The sequence below is a fragment of the Mustelus asterias genome, chromosome 13 (assembly GCF_964213995.1).
Source record: "Mustelus asterias chromosome 13, sMusAst1.hap1.1, whole genome shotgun sequence".
Classification (NCBI taxonomy): domain Eukaryota; kingdom Metazoa; phylum Chordata; class Chondrichthyes; order Carcharhiniformes; family Triakidae; genus Mustelus; species Mustelus asterias.
This window is the reverse complement of record NC_135813.1, coordinates 107,791,562-107,803,941: the sequence shown is the minus strand read 5'-3', so window position 1 is coordinate 107,803,941 and position 12,380 is coordinate 107,791,562. Positions and strand designations below refer to the sequence as shown.

General features: G+C 39.4%; 1 protein-coding gene across 1 annotated transcript in view; it reads left to right on the top strand.

Moving 5' to 3' along the window:
* The window catches only part of morn3 (MORN repeat containing 3), a 48,497-nt gene extending 36,370 nt beyond the window's left edge, over window positions 1-12,127 (top strand). The window contains exon 5 of the mRNA XM_078227505.1: window positions 11,298-12,127. Within this exon, the coding sequence (XP_078083631.1) occupies window positions 11,298-11,372 (75 nt within the window). The 3' untranslated portion in view covers window positions 11,373-12,127. The remainder of the gene's footprint in view (window positions 1-11,297) is intronic.
* The last annotated feature ends 253 nt before the right edge of the window (window positions 12,128-12,380 follow it).

The following is a 12,380-nucleotide window of genomic DNA, read 5'->3' as shown; positions in this document are numbered from 1 at the left end:
TCAATGTAGAGAAACTGTGAGTCATCCATTTTAAAGCTAAAAGCAGCAGAATAGTGTTCCTTCTAAATGGTGAAAAGAGTCTTTGGGGTCCAAGTACACAAGTCATTAAAATGTTGTTAACAGGTACACAAAATAATAAAAAGGCAAACAAAATACTGGCCTTTATATTTTAGAGGGATAGAATACATGAAGGTAGAAGTTAAACTTCAATTATACAAGGTCCTAACTGGACCGCACCTAGAGTAGTGTTAGCAGTTCTGGGCACCACACTTTAGGAAGGATAATATTGGCGTTCGTGAGAGTGCAGCATGGTACCTGAACTCCAAAGTTCAAGGTAGAAGGAGAGATTGCCAAGTGTTGTATTCCCTAGAGTCTAGAAGGTTAAGGTGATTTGCTTTAAGTATTCAAGATAGTAAGGGAAATAGATACGATAGCCAGAGTGAAACTATTTTCACTGATTGGGAAGTTTAAGATTAATGGACTGATCAAAAAATTAGAGTCAGACTGTCTAGGACTAAAAATAAGGGAAAACTAATAAAACTTGGAAATGAAGGGTACCAGTAGAACCTTTCTGAACTTCCCTTGTATACCTTAAAAGGAGACTCCAATACTATTCATTTTTACAGGGATTTGAAAATTTTGAACGAGTTTTTCATTCTGGGGAAACACTTATATATAAAAGACAGTGGAAGTTTGAAACCTTCTTTCGTAAATGGCAATTGATACTAGATCAATTATTAGTTTTAAATTAAAAATTTATAGATTTTTGTTAACTGCAGGTATTAAAGGATAAGGGGCTTAGGCAGGTATGTGGAGTAAGGTTGTAGCTGCCATTGAATGACGAACGGGCTTGAGGAGCTAAAAGGCCTACTCCTGTTCCAATGTTCTTACGCATGACCTATCTCAGTTGCACATATGTATTTGTGGCCAAGTTGGGAATAATATCAGTTTTCTTGCACTTTATGAATGAAGAGTACTCCTTATTATACTGATTTTAAAGATATTAGTGAGGATTGCAGGGAGCATAGCGATGAAGTTACTGGATTAGTAATCCAGTGGCCTGAACTATTGCTGCACAGAGATGAGATAAAATCCCAGCATGGTAGATTTAATTTTATTGTTGTCATATGTATTGGGATACAGTAAAATGTATTGTTTCTTGCACGCTATAGAGACAAAACATACATTCATAGAGTACATAGGGGAGAAGGAAAGGAGACGGTGCAGAATGTAGTGTTACAGTTATAGCTAGGGTGTAGAGAAAGATCAGTTTAATATATGCTAGGTCCATTCAAAAGTCTGATGGCAGCAGGGAAGGAGCTGTTCTTGAGTTGGTTTGTACGTGACCTCAGACTTTTGTATCTTTTTCCCGATGGAAGAAGGTGGAAGAGAGTATGTCCGAGGTACGTGGGGTCCTTGATTATGCTGGCTGCTTTTCCGATGCAAGGGGATGTATAGACAGAGTCAATGGATGGGAGGCTGGTTTGCCTGATGGACTGGGCTTTGTTCACAACCCTTTGTAGTTTATTGCGGTCTTGAACAGAGCAGGAGCCATTCCAAGCTGTGATATAACCAGAAAATGCTTTCTATAGTGCATCTGTAAAAATTGGTGAGAGTCATAGCGGACATGCCAAATGTCCTTAGACTCATGAGAAAGTAGAGGCATCGGTGCTCGTGAGAAAGTAGAGGCATCGGTGCTCGTGAGAAAGTAGAGGCATCGGTGCTCGTGAGAAAGTAGAGGCATTGGTGTGCTTTCTTAACAATATCGTCAGCCTGGAGGCACTAGGACAGGCTGTTGATGATCTGGATATCTGGAAACTTGAAGCTGCCAACCATTTCCCCTTTTCACTGCTGATGTAGACAGGCATGTCCTCCACTACCTTTCCTGAAGTCAATGACTATGTCCTTCGTTTTACTGACATTAAAGGAGAAATTATTGTCGTTGCACCATTTCACCAGATTCTCTATCTCTTCCCTGTACTCCGTCTCGTCTTTGTTTGAGATCCGACCCACTACGGTGGTGTCATCAGCAAACTTGAAAATGAAGTTGGAGGGGAATTTGGCCACACAGACATAAGTGTATAAGGAGTGTAGTGAGGGGCTGAGGACACAGCCTTGCAGGGCACCCAGTGTTGAGAATAATCGTGGAGGAGGTGTCATTGCCTATCCTTACTGATTGCGGTCTGTGGATTAGGAAATCTAGTATCTGGTTGCAGAGGGAGGAGCTAAACCCCAGGCCACGGAGTTTGGAGATGAATTTTGTTGGGATAATGGTGTTGAAGGCTGAGTTGTAGTCAATAAATAGGAGTCTGACATAAGAGTCCTTGTTATCCAGATGTTCCAGGGTTGAGCATAAGGCCAGGGAGATGCGTCTGCTGGGAACCTGTTGCGGAGACAGGTGAACTGTAGAGGATCCAGGCCAGAGTTGATGCATGCCATGTTGTCCTTTTGAAGCACTTCCAAATGATGGATGTCAGAGCCACCAGGTGGTAGTCATTAAGGTACGCTGCCTGGCTTTTCTTTTGTACAGGGATGATGGTCATCTTCTTGAAGCAGGTAGAGTCCCCAGATCGGTGTGTGGCGAGGTTAAAGTTGTCTGCAAGCTGGTCTGCACAGGATTTGAGTGCTCATCCTGGTACCCCATCTGAGCCAGTTGCTTTCCGTGGGTTAACTTTCAAGAAGGCTGATCAGACATCTGCGATGGTGATCTCGGATACCGGTTCGACCGAGGCTTCCGGGGCAGATGACGTCCTCTAGCTGACATCTTGCTCAAAATGGGCGTAGAATACGTTGAGCTCATTGCGGAGGGGTGCATTGTTGCCGGTGATTCTACACACCTTCATCTTGTAGCCTATGTTTTGTAGACCTTGCCATAATTGGTGAGTGTACATGTGGCTAGCCTCAGAGTATAGCTTGGTCCTGTACTGTCTCTTGGCATCTATGATGATTCTCCATAGATCATATCTAGACTTCTTGTATAGGTCAGGGTCACCCAACTTGAACTCCTCAGACCTGGATTTCAGTAAGCAGTGGATGTCTCTGTTCATCCATAGTTTCCAGTTGGGAAACACACAGATTTGCTTCTTTGGCTCACAGTCTTCTATGCGCTTACTAATTAAGTCTGTTACCGTAGTGACGTACTCAATTTGGGTTAGTCGCTGAGTTGTTAAATATTGACCAGTCCACTGACTTGAAGCTGTTCCGTAGGAGGTCACCCGATTCCTCAGACCAACATTGCACGACTTTCTTTATTGGATTCTCCCGCTTCAGTTTTTGCTTGTAAGCCGGAAGCAAGAGCACAGTCTTGTGATCTGATTTGCCAAAGTGTGGACAGACAATAGAACAGTAGGCATGTTTGATGATAGCTAAGGGCATTTAAATTTAATTAGTTAATAAATCTAGATTAAAAATGTTGGTCTCATTAATAATGATCATGAAAATACCAGATTGTTGGAAAAAACATCTGGTTCACAAATGTCTTTCAGGGGCAAAATCTTCCATCCTTACCCTTTCTGGTCTGTATGTGACTCCAGACCCTGAGCAATGTGGTTGACTCATAGTCACTTAGAAAAAAGCATTGAGGGTGTATCTATACAACTTGGATTGAAACAATTACAAACCACCTTTTCAAGGACAATTAGGGATGGGAAATAAATGCTGGTTTAGCCAGTGACGTTCACATGCCAAGAACAAATACGAAAAATATTTCTTTGCTATGCGCTCATATATTATGAAATGTTAACCAATATTTTAAGATGTTGGGTAATTTGTTAAATATCATATATCACTCAGGTTAGATCCCATTGGATTATATTTTGGCAATGTATTGAAAATGTTGTACAATTGGTTTTTGCACAATTTTTAAAGATTGCTAGATGCGGCCAAAACACTGTCCTCAAATACCTCTGGAGAGTATACTTACTAAAAGTGATTTCAAAACTCCTGAAGTGAATACTTACTGAAAATTATTTGAACCACATTTGTCATCATATTAAACTTCTCTAAAACCCAATGCTGTTGGCAGTACTACAGTCCGGTTTAGACATGTCTAATGCATATGCAGCAACAACAATAGTAATGTTTATGTGTGTGTATCAGTGCATGCAGAGTGTACTTTGAACTTATCTGAGATGAAGGCTCTTTAATTGGCAAAGGAGCCCAACTAGGACTGGCTCCATCTAATACCTGAAATTTAGAGGTGCTTGGAACCTTCAGCATAAATATTTAATTTCCTAATGTTGTGTCAAATACATAAACATATCTGTGGTGAATTTCAATGGTGCCATTAAATGTAATCAGTGTCTTTTTTTGCCTGTATATGGTATGAAGTGAAGGTTTGAAGACAATATGGCAGGGTAACATAGTAATAAACAAAGGTTAAATAATTGTGTGTTGAAACAAAAAATGTGTTACTTTTTGGTATAAAGCCAGTAATTGACGAATACCAAATGTTTGCTTCAGTTAACACTTTGAAATCCTTGGTGTTTCCTGATCAAGCTACCAGAATTAGGTTTCTCAAATCTCAGAACATTTGCAATACTATTAGAACTCTTCCAATGTTAACAACCCTGTGTAATAAATTTCAGTTTCTAAAATTGCTATTATAACCTTTTGGGGAATTAAGTGATATTTTCACCTGAGAACTTTCACTGAAACTGTTGAGCAAAATCTATATTGATAAGGTGTATTTTCCTTGTAAAAGTTTAAGAAAAAATATTTTTCAAATGCTAGAACAATAAATTGTATTTACCAGTGGTAAATTTATGAACTTTCAAATTTACTTCCTTATATTTGAAATATGTGAATTTGTATAGCCTCTATCACATCGTCAAAATATGTCAAAGCACTTTGTATAATAAATTACTTGTGGAGTTGCAGTTACCATTGTTATATAGGGAAACAATTCAATAATTTATGCTTGTGATATATATACCAAGCAGCAAAGAGAAGAATGACAAACCATAATTTGTTATAGTGAGGCATGTAAACAACATCTGCTGTGAGTCAGACATGTCCTTGCAGGTTTGGGTTTTCAAATTTTTTTGCACAATGCTGCAGGAAGTGAGAGTTTATAATATTGTGTATCTGGTGATTCATAGAATCATAGAATGTTGTACAATTGGTATTTGAGTGGACGCTGCATAGCTCCTGTGCAATTAACACTATTGTCAAAAAAGTACTCAGGCTGAAATGGGCAAGACTTTACATGATGTGGTGTGTTTAGTTTGTATCTACTTTGCAAATACAGTAACCTCATGCCAATCAATGCATTTCTATGGTGAGCCAGAAGTGAGATGCCCATTTTCTCAAAACTGAGCAAAGCAGCTTGTGCAGTATTTTTTTGAATTTGACTGCATCTGCCTCTTGCCTGAAGTCTCTATATCATTTGTGCAATAATAACGGGGAGCAGTATCAGCCTTGCTTTGACAGCAAGTCAAGGCTCAATTAGTTAATCCAAGCTATCCAAATCTTTTTTTTTCTGTACATAGAACCATAGAAAATTACAGCTCAGAAACAGGCCTTTTGGCCCTTCTTGTCTGTGCCGAACCATTTTTTGCCTAGTCCCACTGACCTGCACTTGGACCATATCCCTCCACACCCCTCTCATCCATGAACCCGTCCAAGTTTTTCTTAAATGTTAAAAGTGACCCCGCATTTACCACTTTATCCGGCAGCTCATTCCACACTCCCACCACTCTCTGCATGAAGAAGCCCCCCCTAATATTCCCTTTAAACTTTTCTCCTTTCACCCTTAACCCATGCCCTCTGGTTTTTTTCTCCCCGAGCCTCAGCGGAAAAAGCCTGCTTGCATTCACTCTATCTATACCCATCAAAATCTTATACACCTCTATCAAATCTCCCCTCAATCTTCTACGCTCCAGGGAATAAAGTCCCAACCTATTCAATCTCTCTCTGTAACTCAGCTTCTCAAGTCCCGGCAACATCCTTGTGAACCTTCTCTGCACTCTTTCAACCTTATTTACATCCTTCCTGTAACTAGGTGACCAAAACTGTACACAATACTCCAAATTCGGCCTCACCAATGCCTTATATAACCTTACCATGAGCCACATTAAGACAATTCTGATACAAATGGCGATTCAATGAATACCTAAAACATTCAACATAGGTAATTTGATTAACTTAATCCAAATTCATCAACTTGCAGGATTTGAACTCAAATTTCTCAAATACTTGGCGAGTAACATAACCATTGAGTTATAGAGGCATACAGTGCAGAAAAGGCCCTTCGGCCTATCAAGTCTGCACCGACAATAACTACCATCAAAGGCACACTAATCCCATTTTCCTGCACTTGTTCTATACCCTTGAATGTCATGATATTTTTAAAGGTTGTAAGATTTCCAGCCTCCATTACCTTCCTAGGCAGTGCATTCCAGATTCCCATCATTGCTATTACCTGAGCATAACCGCTAAATTATTAAATAGTTTTTTGTAATTATATACATCCTCATTTTGGTTACAGATTAACATTGAAAATCTAATTTTGCGCCATCAAAACAATTTGACACATGAATATCAATGCTGGTGAAAGATAAGGCTGTCATCAAACTTTAGACCCAGTACTTGGTGGTTTGTACTCAATGGTGACTGGTTCCTAACACCAACATCATTTTTCCCAGATAGGAAAGAAACAAACAACATTTAGTTTAGTTAAGTGGTGTTCAACCAATGGAATAAACTGCTGCAGAATTTGGTTCAATAAGTATATCAACTTAATATCAGAAAACCATTAGCTTTTATAAATGATAGATTTATCATAGGGGGAAGAAAGGGAATATTAGGTGAACAGGCTAGATGACCCACTTGTCATCTCTTGCCTGAAATACTTTACTATCCTTGTTTTTTTGTAACCAATGCATTGTATAATAGTTGCTCTGCTCTCGAACTCCATATTCACCATTAGCAAATTTGGAAGGGGGATTCAAGGTCCACCTATCTAAGTTTGGCTTTGGCCATAAAATGTGGTCATAGCCTACCAAGATAACTTAGAAGTGACTTAATATGACCAAATTTAATGATTGGAATAGAAAGTGTTGAAGATTGCACATGTGGAGAACCTCCCTTGGAGGGTGTGAATCTCTTTGCTAAATCGAGTAAACAAGTTTCCTCCTACTTATAACGTTGAGATTAAATATTTGTTCTCCAAACAGATAAACATTTTAGTGCCTACACTGCCCTTCCCCCACAAACATTTCTTCAGGATATATGTTATCATCCTTGGCTTTTTTCTATATATTATTGTTTGCTTTTAAATTTGAGACACTTTTGTCTTTTGATCATTTTAATTCTTTGCAATGATACAGATGGGAACATTTTTCTTGTTGAAAAATCAGATTATTTTGTAACCAATGCATTGTATTGTATTATATATTATATTACAAGACCAGGAAAGATTCTGACGCCTATTTAGTCATTCCTTTTTATGTATTGACCATGCTGTCCCATGATGATATCAGCTGTCTCAGATATAAAAGATGTGAGAACGCAGAATATAAAAGAGACTACAGAAAGATTTAGGTGAATAAGTGAGTGAGCAAGAAGATGGCAGATGAAATATGAAGTTATCCACATTTGAAAATTATTTGAAAAAAAGATTTGATTGGTGCTGCACTTGTTAAGATCATTGCTCGATATTATGGATGGTCATATTCTTTAATGCTGGCAATGACGGCACAGGCACTGTGATTGCACGTATGGTGAGTGTGCTCCTGCCATTGTGGCAGCAGTAAACACAGCCACAAAAAAGGTTTTTTGCATTTCACCTTTGGTTCTTTTGCCAATCACGATGAATTTCTGTCCTCTGGTTCTTGACCCTTCCGTCAATGGAAACAGTTTCTCTCTGTCTACTCTGTCTAGAGCTCTCATAATTTTGAACACTGCTATCAAACCTCTTCACAACAGTCTCTTCTCCGAGGAGACAACCGCAGCTTCTCCAGTCTATCCATGCAATTAAGTCCCTCATTCCTAGAACCATTCCTGTAAATCTAAATCCTCCAGAACCTTCATAAAATGCAGAATTGGATACAATACTCTGGTTAAGTTTGAAGTCGGATTTTATGAAGGTTTATGTTTAACTTTAGTACTTGTGTTTATAAAGTTCAAGATACCATATGTCTTTTTAACCATTTTCTCACCTCACCCTGTCACCTTCAATAATGTGTGTATGTCTCTCTGCTCCAGCACACCCTTTATTTTATGTTGCCTCTCTTCATTCTTTCTACCAAAATGTATCCCTTTGTACTTCTCTGCATTAAATTCCGCCTTCCAGGTGTTTGCCCATTCCACCAACCTGTCTATGTCCATTTACCAGAAACTGAACTAGACCAGACATATTAATTCCAAATCTTCAAGAGCAGGTCAGAGCTAGGAACTCTGCACTGAAGTGAGCAACTCATCACCTGATTCCCCAAAGCCTCTCCATCTGCAAGGCAGAAGTCAGAAGTGGGGTAAATACTTTCCACATACCTGGATGAGTGCAACTCCAACAACATTTAAGGAGCTCAATACCACCCAGGACAAAGCAGCCGATTGCTCAGCACCCCGTCCACCATCTTGAGCATTCACTCCCTCCACCACCAACGCACTGTGGCAGCAGTGTGTACCAAATACAAGATGCACTGCAGGATCTCGCTGAGGGTTCTTCAACAGCACCTTCAAGAACCCTTGCATTCTGATACCTAAATGAGAATAGGGGCAGCAGACACATGGAAAAACTAGCACCTGCAAGTTACCCTCCAAGTCGCACAACATCCTGACTTGGAAATATATGACTGTTCCTTCATTTTTGCTGGATCAAAGTCCTGGAACCTCCATCCCCAACAGCACTGTGGACATCATGTGGGTTACAGTGGTTAAGAAAGTGACTCACCAACATCTTCTCATGGGTATTTAGGGATGGACAATAAATGCTGGCCTTGCAATGCTCACAGAAATGAAATGCAATTATTTTTTGAAAAAGCGCACAGCTGGAGAATTGCGTTCATTTCTGGACACTACTTTAAAGGATATCTAGGCCTTGGAGAAAATACAGAAGACATTTATTAGCGTGGTACCAGGAATGAGGTATTCAGACTGGAGGAGCTAGGATTGTTCTGTTTAGAGCAAAGGTGAAGAGGAGATTCAATGTTCAAAATCATGAACAATTTTGCCTGAGTAAACGAGCAGAAATTTACAATGGCTGAAGAGACAATATGTGGAGATGCCGGCGTTGGACTGGGGTAAACACAGTAAGAGTTTTAACAACACCAGGTTAAAGTCCAACAGGTTTATTTGGTAGCAAATGCCATTAGCTTTCGGAGCACGGCTCCTTCGTCAGATGGAGTGGAAATCTGCTCTCAAACAGGGCCCTGTTTGAGACAATACACATCTCTTTAACCTGTGCTCAATGCTCCCTCCACTCACATTGTCTGTACCTTTAAGACTTGATTAGCTGTAAAGGCTCACATTCCAATCATTATTCATGTAAATTGAGTTTGTGTCTTTGTGCCCTGTTTGTGATCAGAACTCCCACCCACCTGATGAAGGAACAACCTGTTCCGAAAGCCTAGTGGCTTTTGCTACCAAATAAACCTGTTGGACTTTAACCTGGTGTTGTTAGACTTCTTACTATGATCTAGAATGCACAGCCTAAAGGCTGCTGGAAGCAGATTAAGTAACATTCAACGGTGAATTGGATAAATATATATATATATATTAGTGAAAGTCATATTAGCTTCAGTGTTTACGTTGGGTAGACATTTCCATGTACCTCCTGTAGATAAGACCATAAGACATAGGAGCGGAAGTAAGGCCATTCGGCCCATCGAGTCCACTCCACCATTCAATCATGGTTGATTTCAACTCCATTTACCCGCTCTCTCCCCATAGCCCTTAATTCCTCGAGAAATCAAGAATTTATCAATTTCTGTCTTGAAGACGCTCAACGTCTCGGCCTCCACAGCCCTCTGTGGCAATGAATTCCACAGACCCACCACTCTCTGGCTGAAGAAATTTCTCCTCATCTCTGTTCTAAAGTGACTCCCTTTTATTCTAAGGCTGTGCCCCCGCGTCCTAGTCTCCCCTGTTAATGGAAACAACTTCCCTACGTCCATCCTATCTAAGCCGTTCATTATCTTGTAAGTTTCTATCAGATCTCCCCTCAACCTCCTAAACTCCAATGAATATAATCCCACGATCCTCAGACGTTCATCGTATGCCAGGCCTACCATTCCTGGGATCATCCGTGTGAATCTCCGCTGGACCCGCTCCAGTGCCAGTATGTCCTTCCTGAGGTGTGGGGCCCAAACATGGTAATTCCAGCAGGAGGAAACATTCTATTTAGAGTTGTCTTCCTACCCACGGAAGAAGGCAATGGAAAAAAACTTTATAATATAATATTTATAATATAATAAATATATATAGTGTTATGGAGAATAGCTCCAACAAACAGCTGACACACGCATGATGGGTCAAATGTCCCCTTCTGTGCTGAATCGTTATAATTCCAAATGCACCGACTGATTTGAAACCATGAGAAAATCATAATGTTCTGTGGTTGGGTATTTGATATGCGACAAGCTAGCACCCTATTTTCATAGATCGTAACAAAAATGAACATGGTAGCTCAGTTAAACAAGGATACCTAAGTAGGAAGTGAATAATCACAATTATGCAACACTCTTATGTCATCTAGCTGCTAAGATTTAGTTTCAAACTATACTTTTGTCTTGACATGGAGGTTGTTGCTTTGTCTGGACTCTATAGCTTGATGTATCAAATAGCCTACTTCTACTCCCAATTCTTAACAATGGTTCTTAATTTTTAAAAATTTATTAATGTTTAAATCTTCAGTTCACTAGGCCCATATTATACAAAGGCTGTAGCTTTTCATCAACTGTGATATTTAGTATATGAAATTTGAATCAAATGAATTTGGTTTAAAAGGCATTCTCTATTTGATCATCTTGTTACCTACAGATGTGTAATAACTCCAGAGAGGCAAAGGTCCTGTCACCAAAAGAGCCTTTATTTACAAGACATACTATACAACAGAGTGCTCCCTGCTTCAACAGGCAGAGAGACTGACACACCTGCTTTAAATAGGAAACCGGAGGGTCCCTGATTGGGCCATCAATTAGGACTCAATCAGGGAGTTCATACTCCAGCAAGCCAACCTCATTTGCCTGACTGAAGTCATCATAAGATGAATTAATAACTTCTAAAAACTAGACTGCTTGTTACAAATGTGGGAGCTACAGTAACATGGAATTAAGAGATTTTGTTCTTTTTTTCAGATTAAGCTACGAAATCCAACTTATGTTTTAGAGAGAGCCAGATCAAGTTTTCTGGAAAGAAGTGAAGATACCTAATTGTTGACATTTCATCTCATCCTCGATTTCAAGATAGCAAAATTACAAACTTTGTAATATGGCTGTCCTTTTCAAAGTGGCACATAGAATCAATCTCATGTACATTCGTTCTAAATTTATATTTTGTACTCAACCACACACTCACATTTTCTGCAACATTTCCAGCAGGACGTTTCTATAAAACATTTACACTGGACCGAAGAATAATCCACTGCATATAAATTGAATACCTGGTGGATAAACACTCATCTATTAGTAGGTAATGATGAGTGCTTTGGTGAAGACTCTCCAGTGCAGTAATGTGCTAGTGGTGGTGTCTGCATCCTTAAATGGTGAACTTTTAATTTTCTTCCAGGTTCCTCAATCATACTCTGCAGTTTATTGGTACTTGAATTTCTATTTGCCTAGTTCTCACTTCCATTCTATATTGAACTCTTTCCTATTACCTCATATCAGTATCAGTGCTGTTTAAGTACCTTACAGGTAGTGTAATTACATTTCTTGCGGATTTCTCTCATTGCTTCCCATTGTTTAGTTTATCTGTAATATCCTCTGATGAAAAGTATGTACCCTAAATGTTAGCTCATTGGTTCAGATGATGACTTGGTGGCTCCAATATTTTCTGTTGTTAGATTTCCAGCTTCTGAAGTTTTTGCTTTGTATGATCCAGTGTGTTGTTTTTCCCTTGTATTTAGCAAGTTATTCTAATTTCCATCATTTAAATTTACCAAAATATAAAACTGTTGCAACAGGAGGATCTATGTTTGTTTTAATTGCTTGTTATACATGGGGGGAAAAAAGGATATTGATCCTGCTCATATCTAGTGATTCTGCTGGGAGTGAGTGTGAACACAGTAAGAAGTTTAACAACACCAGGTTAAAGTCCAACAGGTTTATTTGGTAGCAAAAGCCACACAAGCTTGTGTGGCTTTTGCTACCAAATAAACCTGTTGGACTTTAACCTGGTGTTGTTAAACTTCTTACTGTGTTTACCCCAGTCCAACGCCG